This window comes from Ictalurus punctatus, chromosome 25 (genome assembly GCF_001660625.3).
Source record: "Ictalurus punctatus breed USDA103 chromosome 25, Coco_2.0, whole genome shotgun sequence".
In the NCBI taxonomy this organism is placed as follows: Eukaryota; Metazoa; Chordata; class Actinopteri; order Siluriformes; family Ictaluridae; genus Ictalurus; species Ictalurus punctatus.
Window position 1 is genome coordinate 13,987,360 of NC_030440.2, and position 12,767 is coordinate 14,000,126.

General features: G+C 38.9%; 1 protein-coding gene and 2 non-coding genes across 3 annotated transcripts; 2 read left to right on the top strand and 1 right to left on the bottom strand.

Annotated features, from left to right (window-relative positions):
• The first annotated feature begins 217 nt into the window (after positions 1 to 217).
• ak7a (adenylate kinase 7a) lies at positions 218 to 8,575 on the top strand. Its single transcript, XM_017455438.3, has 18 exons — positions 218 to 368; positions 446 to 574; positions 940 to 1,048; positions 1,146 to 1,240; positions 1,358 to 1,468; positions 1,822 to 1,905; positions 2,893 to 2,981; positions 3,137 to 3,227; positions 3,314 to 3,391; positions 3,486 to 3,635; positions 3,747 to 3,875; positions 4,092 to 4,197; positions 5,582 to 5,710; positions 5,791 to 5,856; positions 6,872 to 7,069; positions 7,700 to 7,920; positions 8,153 to 8,311; positions 8,442 to 8,575. Exons 1-18 carry the CDS (start codon positions 282 to 284, stop codon positions 8,475 to 8,477), a joined length of 2,067 nt encoding a protein of 688 aa, XP_017310927.2. The 5' UTR covers positions 218 to 281; the 3' UTR covers positions 8,478 to 8,575.
• Positions 8,576 to 9,484: 909 nt separating this feature from the next.
• trnas-gcu (transfer RNA serine (anticodon GCU)) lies at positions 9,485 to 9,566 on the top strand. The gene has a single exon. It is a non-coding gene; the product is annotated as a tRNA-Ser (tRNA).
• A 2,589-nt stretch (positions 9,567 to 12,155) lies between these two features.
• On the bottom strand, positions 12,156 to 12,237 carry trnas-gcu (transfer RNA serine (anticodon GCU)). Its single transcript has one exon. It is a non-coding gene; the product is annotated as a tRNA-Ser (tRNA).
• Positions 12,238 to 12,767: the final 530 nt, after the last annotated feature.

Consider the following 12,767-nt stretch of genomic DNA (forward strand, 5'->3'; position numbering starts at 1 on the left):
ACACGTGGAATCCAGTAAATACCGCCATCTACTGGCGAGACACTCCTAGACACTTCAGCATTTGAAAAAGTGTCAAATTACAAATAAAACGAAAAGTTTAATGAATCAGAGATACTTTGAATTTTTTAATAGTTTCAGTACAGACGCTCTAAATAATAATAATAATAATAACAATAATAAATAACCACAAATCACCGAACGCACCATTTTCGCTCTTTACTGAAGCGTTACTTCCGCTTAGCAACCAGTGCGCGAGACAAACTTGCTTAGCAACGGGAAATATGGCAGACGAGCGGCAGAAGATTCGACGGACTAAACGGATTTTTATAAACCAAATAGATTCATACTCGTCCAAACATATCGCCAAGGTAAGATAAATATTAGTTTAAGTGCTTTCGAAGTGAAGTTTTTAAGTGTTCATGTAATTTGTCATATCCTCCCTCAGTATCTGTCCACATGTTCTGCTGGAGACTCCTTTGAAGAAGAGCCTGGAACAGGAGAGCGCTTTCAGATTGTAGGGACTGTTAGCAGTAAAGATGAGAAAAGGAGAAGGTTTGCTCTGGAAGAATACTCGGTAAGTTTTCACAGAAAAAAAGGCTGCTCAGAAGATATGGCATGGCTCTCAAATACAGTTGTATGCAAAAAATTTGGCCACCCCTGCCCTAATTACACATAATCTGTGAAGTTAATACAACAACAAAAGGTTAATGAACAGTTACTTTATATTTGTTGAAATTAAAACAGAAAAAAGTAAGATTAAATATAAGTAATACAAGTAAATTTGGTATGTGCAGACGTGTCAGAACGTAATTAAATCTTTAGGACTTAATTGACTCATTAGGACTTGTTACTCAGGTCAGAAATTGGCTTGTGCAGGCATGTGACGTCCGTAACACAGCAGATATCCATTATATCACCGTTCCAACATGCTCATTTCAGGCCTTGAAGCGAGACGAGCTCCTACAACACCTGATGGATTGTGATGTTATTGTGTATAACATCTCAGAAGATGCTGAAGCGATTGATGAAGCAACCTGGGCTGTTTCAGGTGACACCCCCGTATTTACAGGATTCATTAGCACGAGTCAGCTCTCTTCCATACAGTGTGAAATGTTGGTGTGTGCTTTTGTTTTTCTTTATCATAGCCCTCCACAGTGAAACTGAACACTTTACATTTCCCAAGATGTTCATTTTGGTGTCAACGTTGATGACTTGGGCAAGGACTAAACCAGCTGATCCTGTAAGTGCTTGTCCCTGTAAAATTTGCATGATTTTACAAACAGTTATTTCCTAAATTCTTTTATTACTAGTAACAATTACAGTTACAGGTGACATTCTTCTTAACTTTACTTCTTAGGATCTTCCTGAAATTCCAGTGAAGGAAGAAGACTACACACGGAAGAGGCCTCATCCAAACTTCAGAGAACATGCTAGTGCAGAGAAGCTCGTGTTGAAGTTGGGGAAAATGGTTAGAAATAAATGAATGTTAGAGTTTGTCACAGTTTAAGCTGTTTTTATGTTAGTTTTGTGAAAATTAACATACAGTGGTGTTGAAAGCTTGTGAACCCTTTAGAATTTTCTATATATCTGCATAAATATGTCATATTGGATCATGTTCCTCCATAAATAAATGACCAAATATAATATTTTTGCCTCATTTGTTTAATCGGGTTCTTTTGATCTACTTTTAGGACTTGTGTGATAGGACTCCGATGATGTTTTAGCTCGTATTCATGCAGAAATATAGCAAATTCTAAAGGGTTCACAAACTTTCAAGCACCACTGTACATAATCTTAATTTTAAATAATCTTCTCCTTCAGCAAAAGACAAAGCTGCGCACTTACGTTGTCGGTGCAGGCATGCAGTACGGCATGGGAGAAGGCATCTTCCACTTCTTCTTTAAGGTATTATAATTTTGGATATGAACATGGCCGTCTTTTCTATTCGGCAGCGCTATTTCAGCGTAGCAAAATCACAAAAGAAAATTTACTTTCGGCAGAAAGTGTTTTTCCTCTTAACCCAAAACGTCATGGTGGTCCATAAGTGCAAAACGCATCACCAAATGTCACTAAAAACACAGCAGCAAATCAAAAAACGAATATGGAAAGTAGTCCTTAGTGAACATCACATGGTCGTTGCTGATTGGACGCAGGGAAAAATAATAGCATTTTTTCAGTCTGTTGTCTAGCTAGCTTAGAGAAAACATTTTACTTGCTTATGTTATTATAGTGAGGGGTGATTCTTATATTTATTTATTTATTTATTTATTGCGTAACCCCTGTGTTTTCAGCACTCACAGTCTCATATTACTGCCGTGCAAAGTTGATGTTATATCTACGTCAAATAAAAATAAGCACGAATAGAAGCATCATTAGATTCATTTAGGGTCATATTTGTATTCATTTAGGATGTTTGCTGTAAACAACCCCCAGCAATCCTTTTTCACGGTGTCTCAGTCTTACACGCAGCAACAAGCTTGCGATTTCCAATAAGCAGCTACAGCATGCTTTCCGTTTTGAGTTAATGTTCATGTGTTGTGAATTCAAACAGTCCTTTCACTTGTCGCATCGTGTGAAATAACACAAGGGAAGAAAAATTGGCACCGGTTATGGTGCCAAAATTGTCACCATAATGTTACAGCAGTCACCTAGACTGTGATGTTTAGCTCCTATTTATAGATTACAGTAAGTGACACAGTGTCCTAAACCACATGAGTAGGCCTGTGTGTGATGTTTTCAGAAATGATTTCGGGTGAGACATACTTGCAGTACTTCCATTAGTTTTGTAGCTCTGGTGCAGAAATGTCTTGGCTGATCGACTAGGAGAAAAGTGTTTAGATTATTATTATTTATTTTTCTGTCAAACTGATTGCTGCATATGAATTATCTTAGGCATGCTGGCTTGGTGAGTTGAGGAGCATCCCTATACCGGAGCCAAGCACTAATGTCCTTCCTACCATCCATGTCCACGATCTGGCTGGGTTAGTGGAATTAATTATAGTTTGAGTTTATTTAAAAAAAACATCATAGCGTAACACACAAGTGTATAAACGAAGGCATTTTTGTACATTGTACATTTTCATCATGTAACACGTTCCTGGTATCCAGTGTTGACTGTGTAATGTGTGTTCTCCAGCATAGTGCAAAACGTCATCGATCGCAAACCCAAAACGCACTACATAATCGCTGTGGATGACTCCCACAATTCTTTGGAAGAAATTGTAATGGTAAAAGCTCTGTATAAACCTTGTCTTCTTAAACAAGCTAGTTTTGTCTCTGATTGAATCAGTCACCATTACCCTTCATCCACCAGGCCATTGCACATGTGCTGGGTTATGGAGTGGTTCAGGAAGTCCCTAATGACAGTGAGCTCCTCACAAAGGAATTTACGGTATATCTTTATGGACGTGATTCACATAAGCACGGGTTTTGTTCAGCTGAAACTCGTACTTGATTGTTTTGTATTGTGCTTTCATTTCCCTAAGCGATCCGATCTAGCTTGCCTAAGTGTAAACATCCTCATCGAGACAGTTCTGCTGAAGATGCGGCTGAACGTGCGCTGGGTGTGTGAATCTGGACTTGTTGAGAACATCGACCGTGTTGTGGAGGAGTACAGACAGACCAGACGGCTTCTAGTAAGTGTATAGCTACATGCATTTATTTACACAGAAACTGTTATTTCACCTGTATGGTGAATCGCTAATTAACCGCAGTGTAGAGCATACGATTAACTGCCTTCTTTCCAGCCGATCAAGATTTGTCTCCTCGGTCCGCCGGCGGTCGGGAAGAGTTCTGTCGCAGCACAACTGTGTAAACATTACAAACTCCGTTATATTGGCGTCACGGAGGCGGTTGAGGAGAAAATAAAACATTTGGTCAGTGTGACTTGAGGTTCTTTGCCGTTACGACCACTGTTTATGTTTTAAAGTTTGCTTTTACATTTACATTTATATTTATTCATTTAGCAGACGCTTTTATCCAAAGCGACTTACAAATGAGAAAAATACAAGCAAAAGTACAAGTTTTTATTTCCGTAATCAGGACAAATGTTATATATAAGGTCATGTTATATATGTGTACTATTCATATAGGAGGAAATGCTTCAACAGAGCAAGGAGTTTAATGACACTGCGGAAACTTTACAGGCGATTCAGGAACAGCTCAACACACTGAAGCATGTTCGTTCCCAGACTCAAGGTCTAGTTTTTTATTTCTCTCTCTCGTTTTTTTTTCTCTGTTTATAAAAGAGGTTTTTAGATGTGAAACATCTTGTACCTCAGGCACGTAAAGACTCACAGTTAAAGACAGGATTCGACCAATCCATGAAAGATTGCACTCACTCAGTGGGTCTCAAACAGAACTACAAATTCCAGCCAGATGTATAAAAGTTTTGTCAACACTGATTTTCTTCATACTTACATTCATATATGTTATCATATACAGCTGCTCTACACTACCGGTCTAAGGTTTGTGGACACTCAACTGAAATGTTTCTCATGATCTTAAAAACCTTTTGATCTGAAGGTGTGTGATTAAATGTTTGAAATCGGTGTTGTAGACAAATTATAATCGCACCAACATATTCATTTCTTTCATTAGAAAACTAACATTTTACTTACAAAAAAATAGTTTTTTTAAATGGACGACCCGGAGCGAAATATTCCAAAAAGCAGTCAATAAGTGACCAGCGTAGGTGGGAGCTCCTTTAATACTGTTTAAAAAGCATCTCAGGGAAATTCCTCAAGAAATCGATTGAGAAAACGGCAAGAATACATTTCTGGAAATTCTAGGCAAAAAAGACGTCTACTTTGAAGATGCTAAAATATTAAATTATTCTGATTTATTTTGGATTTTTTTTCTTCACAACATAATTGGATAGTTCCAGTTGTGTTACGCCAGAGTTTTGATAACTTTATTATTATTATTATTATTATTATTATTATAAAATGTGGAGGAAAAAAAAATAAAGAATGAGTGTGTGTAAACTTTTGACCGGTAGTGCATGTTCAGCCTATAGCACTCAACGCTCACAGAGTATGTGAATACCACATTTAGCAAAAGTGAACTAGTTAGCCGATGTGGACTTCCCTATAATGACGAAGAGATTCTCCTCCTCCTTATGACACATCCTGGGATCATTTAACCAATCGCTAGGCTTGTGTGCTCTTAAATGCTTTGAGGCACTCTTCAGAACAGTTTGAGGGGTTGTGTGCGAGATTAATATATGCATGGTTTAATTTTTTTATCAGTGTAAGTGGAATCAACAGTTTGTGGGAAAGTACATGAGGATCACAGTCTATTTTGCTGACTTAAATTTTTTTCTCTTCTGAAGTAATGCGAGTCATTTTAACTATGTTTAAACTCTAGTTAAGTTTGTGTTGTGCGGTGAAACCAGAAATTCGTTCCCTAATATGGCAAGCACAACAGAACAATTATGTCCGAAACACCAGGATCCGAAGTAAAAAGATGCTCTGTGATCATGGAAGTATGCTTCAATATTCTTAACAATTTATATCTCACAGGATTTAAAAAGAAGGCAATGTGTGTGTCTGTGTGTGTGTGTGTGTGTGTGTGTGTGTAGGTCAGCCTGAAGACCAGAATATTTTGCGCATCATCAAAGAGAAGCTTTACTCAAAGCCTTGTAGAAATCAGGGGTTTGTTTTGGACGGTTACCCCTGTACACACGAGCAAGCTAACAAACTTTTCAGTGGTGAGGCACTGAAATACAGAGGCAGTGACATATTTATCATTTTCATTTTACATTAGTATAACATGTTCAACATGTCTCAGATGAGGAGAAGGACCCGGGGAACTCCAGATCTCATTTACTGCCACACGATGAAAAGATAAAACCAGGTACGTTTTTGAAGCATCTTGTTGAAGCATTTTTAGATTCTTAAAGAAAAGTTTCCCATCACGCCAAATGGAGTTGAAGATGAAATATCACCGCTTTATCTTCGGCGTTTGTAATTTGATGTTTGCTTTGCACTCGAGCCACAAAGTTAATGTATCTAATATGTAATGGAAACGTATAGCCTCAAGCTTAGCACTGCATTTCTCACACAGTGACTACATTTACATGGACAGCAGTAATCTAACTATTGACCTTACATAATATTCTGATTAAGGTGTTTACATGAGTCGCTTTTAGAATACTCTTGTCATGTTCCCGTATTACATGTTTTAGAACATAATTAGATTAACAGCCCGCATCATTACGTCACCGCGCCACGCCGTCCGACGTCCCTCCAGAATTTCACATATCAACATACAGTTCGTCTTCGTTATGGTATGGTATACAGTTTTGGGCGTTTTTATTTATTTTTTTTACGAATGCTTTAAGTTTGGGACGTAGCCGAACTCTCTTGTTCGCCGTAAAACGTAAAACTGCCGTATGTGATCGTGTCCTGTCGCAAAATGTGGTGAAAACTCTCACACGACGTTCATAATGTGATTACGGTGTTTACATGTTTGTAATACACGTCCATAAAACAGGAGTACTCCACCTATCTTAATTCGATTATTGCTTACTTCGATTATGACCTTAAATTGATTAAGGTAATTAAAAATTGCTGTGTACATGGTAGTTTCTTAATCAAAGTACGGTCTTAATCGAGTTAAGAGTGGATTATTGTTGTCCATGTAAACGCACTAACTGATAAACTGGACGCTGTAAGCTTCCCTTACCTGTCAGCTACATTAGCCTTATTGTGCCAGTGAAAACATGAGAATCTGCACTCTTTCTTTAAGTTTGTGATGGATCAACAATATAAGTGAAATATCACAGCTTTATTTCAAATAGCCAACTTAAAATCCTGCTGTCATAAATACTTTAAGCACTTGCAAGCGTGTTCACCATTTTTCCTCACAGAGTACGTCTTTTCACTCGATGCCACTGACGAGTTTCTGAAAGAACGAGCCCGGAACCTTCCGCAGTCCGTAGCGGAGGAGATGCACTACACCCAGGACGAGTTTCTGCAGCGACTGTCCATGTTCAGAGATGCAAACATGGGGGAAGAAACAGTGCTCGAATATTTCGATGAGCTGGAGATCCACCCCGAACACATCGGTGAGGATATTATCCAAAGATATTATCAAAGTTACAGACGTATCAATGAAACCTGTTTTATGGTTTTTAGTAAATCCATATCATGATGTTTTATATAAATAAAAGTGTCATTGATGGCAAATTGCCTTGGTAAAAGAGGAATAAAACACTTCAGAACATGCTGCAATTGTCAGCTATTGGAAAATAGTTGCAGAAAATAGTTGCAAAATTGCAACTATTGGAAAATAGTCAACATCTCAGTGGTAAGAGTAACTCCACTTCGCTTCGGTCGGCATCACACCACGCCATCGTTGATTATTTTACTACACCGGCACAAATGTTTATTCTTTACATGCAGTATAGCACTTTTAACAATAGATGTCACAAAGGCAACAAAGGCAAACAAAAAACACCTTAAAACTTTAAGAAAGCTAAATCTCAAAAAGACTAACCTCATCTACTCTGGTGGACAGTACATAATGGAATTAAAATAGGAATAATAAATTATACAGTGTGTGTGCAGTGAGAGTAACAGAGAAACAGAGAATCCCTAAGTCATGAGAAATCTATTAGAAACAGTAAGAAACAAATAAGAACGTTATGAAGAGCCGAAAGGCCTGCAGGGATTAACAGTAAGTGTTGAATCCTCAGAGATCAACAGCGTGAATGACCCTGAAAATGAAGCTGTGATTAAGAAAATAATCGAGGTGGTGGGAGTGCCGAGGAACTACGGCCCCACAGCTGAGGAACAGGCGGAACAGGAGAGGAAGCAAGCTGTGGAGAAGCAGCAGCGCATCATGCAGGCCACAGCCGAGCGTGTACTCAGAGAGGCCGAGGAGGAGGCCAGGATGATTGCTCTGCTGGAGGAATGGGTAAGACACACACTGCTATGACTGAAAATACCATTAGCATAGCACAGTGGAAGTGATTACCGTAAATATCTACTGTGTTAACAAAAGGATCTACCGTGTGTGAGAAGAATTTCAGCTTTAAGCAGAGGAAATGATTGGCAACATACGTGTGTATATTTATATACACAGCAAAACAGAGGTTAACATCTGTTCATAATGTCCATGCAGGCTGAAGCTGTTTTGTCCCTTTTAGAACAGGAACATGATGAAGGTGAAAAAGCAGGAGGATGAGTTACTGGAGGCACGATCTCTTCCACTGAGACACTACCTGATGAAGTATGTCATGCCGACTCTCAGAAACGGGCTTGTGGCGTGCAGCCAGGTGAACCCTGATGATCCCATCGACTTTCTGGTACCTCTGGACTTTTTCCTTCTTTTTTTCTTTCTCCCTTTGTTAAACATTTATATATTTATAGAATGTACCATATTTTTAGTCGCTACTCATGCTCATGCTCGTGTGTGTGTGTGTGTGTGTGTTTCAGGCTGAATATCTTTTACGAAACAACACAGAAGACTAGTCTGCCCTTCACTGGACCTCCAATGTTTTAATTTAATTTAACACAACACAATTTCTTTTCCTTCGGCAAAAAAAAATAAATACAAGCTTTGTCCCAAATTGTGTACTTTGCATAATTTTAGTGCAAGTAGCATGTCAACACTGTGACATTTCATGAAAACTAGTGCACTCTTAGCCCTGCGACGGACTGGCATCCCACCCAGGGTGTATTCTCACCGCACACCCGCTATTCCTGGAATAGGCTCCGGATCCACCGTGACGAGGATAAAGCTTTTACTCAAAGTGAGTGAATGAGTGAGTGAAAACATGATGTATTTACTATATAACCGTTAAAACATTACATGTGGAATTGAATTCGGGACACTTTTTCTCCTCTGTGGTAGCCTCGTGTATTTTTTTAATGGTTGAAGCATCGAGCAAGAACTATAATTTCTCATTTCTATTCAGTGAAAAATGTTAGTGTTTGATTCGAGATGTCCGGACCCTGATTACTACACTCCCATCACGTCACATATTTCACACACTTCAGATATTTGCAGTGTTTAGACCTGTGGTTCTCATAGTCTTCCAGGGCTGCGTGAAGCATAACCAGGTAGGCTTATTATTATTCTTTTAATGTACTTACAGTAGTAGAAATCACAACCCACCATTATCAAAGTTATTATATTTATTATTGTGCTGTCTTATAGTTTGACTGGTCACTTGAATTAAATGGGTTCAATCCAAACCTTAATAACTCTTGTTTATTTATTAGAGCTCTTTGGCTGTAATAAATACATCAATAAAATATTATTCTACACAGTCATGAAATAAATCTGTACTGATTGACTTTTCCGTGAAACAGATTGGAGTAGAGTTTACAAATTCCTTCCTTATTTATCTGTTTAATTCTGACTCCTACAAATCAATCTTGATTCCACTTCGCCTCTTGGTGATATGCGTCATAAACATTTACCTATATTACCTGTATAAATGTGATGGAGGGTGCTGCATTTATACAACCACACAGACGAGGTGGCCGAGTGGTTAAGGCGATGGACTGCTAATCCATTGTGCTCTGCACGCGTGGGTTCGAATCCCATCCTCGTCGGAAATCACGTTTTAATTTAAACCCACATCACAACTTCCGGTCTTCGTAGTACATTTTTACATTAAGCACCACTGCACAAATTCGTATTGCTGTGCTTCTCCGACAATGAGAAACATAATCTATTCAGTATTCAATATTAATTCAGTAATACTATTGAAGTGGCAATGTGTCGCTGGAGATATTGAGAAATTAGATTGGATTTGGATTAATCGGATTTGAGTTTTAAAAAAAAAAACAGGATGTGGTGGCTGAGCTGTTAAGGTGATAGACTGATAATACATTATTCTGCATGTGTGCACTGAAAAAAAAGCTTTGCGAATTTACTTCAATAGTAGGGTTTTAAGGTGCTGAAAATAAACTAAACAAAAAGCTAACTGAATCAGAGATACTTGACCGTTTTAGTACTTTTCGGTACAGACTTTCTCATTAAAAATATCAGTAGTATAAGACACAGAAGACACGTCTTTAGAAGACTAAAAGCCTTTACTCATTATAATTACGCCATCTACCGGCGAAACTTCAACAGCAGTTTAAGGTGGAGCGAAAGATTACGTTGTAGTATAAGAGTAGTGCTATAACTACTCAGCCACCCCGTCGTGTTACACGAGAACAGTTTTAGACTTCTAAGGGTTTGTAAAATATGTACCGAAAAGTACGGAAATGTTAAAGTATCTGTGATACTTAACGTTTTATTTCATTAATTAAAAGAAAAATCTTTCGGTCCACCTTAAAACGCTGCTGAAGTAGCACTGTTTTGCCAGTAGATGGCGTTATTTACTCCAAGTGAGTGGTGCTAATCCATTGTGCCTAGAATGTGTACGTTCGAATCCCATCCTCGTCGTAATATAATGTTTTATAGGCCCAATCACAATATCAGGTCTTGCTAAGTGTGCAAACTTGTACTGCACTACATATAGATTGAAATCCAAACCTGTGCTACATAAGCTTATTGCTGTGGTGCTCTGCATGAATCGGAATAATCGTGATGGTCGAGTTATCAGTTAAAAGGCTGTTTAAAGTTGAAAAAGTGACCGTGTTAGTAGCACAGGATTGAGCTTTGAGGCCTTACAGCTCCAGTCATGGTCTCCTTATCAATCCTGAGCTCGGGTTAATGTTAAAAACGGAAATGCAAAACAAGTGACCAAATTATAGATGAGAATTTACACACACACCCAATACATTCAGCTGCCACGTGTAGCTTAATATGCACTGGTGGAGCCAGAGGGGTGTCCGGGGTGGTACTGGACAACGCTGACATCCGATTGGCCACCCCAGGTACCACCCTAACATTTTATTCGCTACTGGCAGCTGCTGATGCTGATTGACACATCATTTCACCTCTTGTAGAAAGAAGAATTTTTTTTATATATATTCGCTGGCAGCGTGTGCAGTATTCAAATCAGGGAAACTATGAGATGCTGGGTGAGTTAATAAGGCTCCAATAGAATACTCTGTTTAGTTCCTTTTATTAAACAACATCCAACAGCTTTTAATAATGTCTGTGCTCCCACAGCTTCATCTCTGCATCTCCTCCGATTCACCATCGCACTGTCCCTATTCGATCCACATCTCACTAACAGTATAAACAGTACTCTCTGTATTACCAAATATAACCATACATATCCCTGTGCTACCATTACACTACCAGTTCATCAGATTAGAGAGATCGGTTTGCAGTGTAGGATAACAATCCTTACTCTTACATCTATGCTAGTAATACACGCATATACCGTGCAGTGTGTAAGTTACAGTATACTGATGTTGAGTTAATGTGGAGAAGTAGGCTACAGCTGTCACTGTTCAGAGAGTTAACATTTAGCAGTTTGACCTCGATTAGCTATCTCAGTTACTTCAGTTGAGAGGAGGGCTAGCAATGATCAAATTGCTAACTTAGACTGACGGATAGGTTTAGGGGATAGAAAATTGTGCAGTATAAAAATCATTATGGAAATTCCCCATAAAACCACGGAAACCCAAATTTGTGTGTGTGTGGACCCCTGAAAGTAGCAGTGGCCACCCCATGTATAAAAGTCTAGTTCCGCCACTGCTAATATGTCACACGGACCTAGGGTTCTTTGAGGATAGAAAAAAATCTACAGTACCAAGTATCCACATCCACATGATATTGAAGCTGTTCACCTGCATAGTGCTTTCCCTACACAGCTCATTAGCATGCAGTGACATCTACACATAAATAAAACTCACTGCAAAGTTTATAGTAGTCTATTCAGTTGGGATGTAATGTAACTGAAGTTTGTTCACATTTAAGCATTGAGAATACAGCTGGAAGTTGCGATGGGACCTTTAAAATAACAGGCAAGAAGCCAGGAGACAAGAAGAAAAAGGATACGTAACAACGTATTGATAACTGTACATTACGCAACAAAACCGGCACCTTCGACATCTTCAGGAATAGAATCCCTTGCAAATGGGGTCATAGATTTTTTTTATTTTCTAACCTCAAAGAACCCTAAGTCTATGTGACATATTCGGCTACATTGACATCAGGTGGTGCATAATGTAAGAATGTCGTAAGAGTTTGTTCACGTTTAGACGTTGAGAGTGTTCTCTGGGTTTAAAATGCCCAGACGACGAGGATGGGATTCGAACCCACGCGTGCAGAGCACAATGGATTAGCAGTCCATCGCCTTAACCACTCGGCCACCTCGTCTTCAAATGCCGCCATCTACTGGTGAGACGTTGCTCCATCAGGAGCGTTTTAAGGCGCTAAAAAAGAGTCAAATAATAAATGAAACAAAATCAGAGATACTTTAACCTTTTAGTCCTTTTCAGTACAGACTTTCTCATTAAGAAACAGCTCTGCAGCAGCAGAAGATTCAATTACAGAATTATTTTAACGACCATATACCGGTGACACTGCAACTTAAGGTGGTACAAGAGTACGAGGGTCGCAGTGTAGGAGACTATGGCCTTAACCACTCAGCCAGCTTGTGCTCATGTGCTCAATCAGCTCATTAGCATGTAGTGACGCCTACAAAACTCTCAGAGAACTACACCAATAAGTCTTTGACCTTAATCGCTCAGCCGCCACATCCTGATCTTTTACTCAAATCCAATAAATCCAAATCCAATCTGATTTCTCAGTATTGCCATCTACCAATGACAGACTGCCATGTCAATAATATTTGACCAATAACAGGCAAGACGTGCTGCCCGAGTGGTTAAGGCGATGGACTGCTA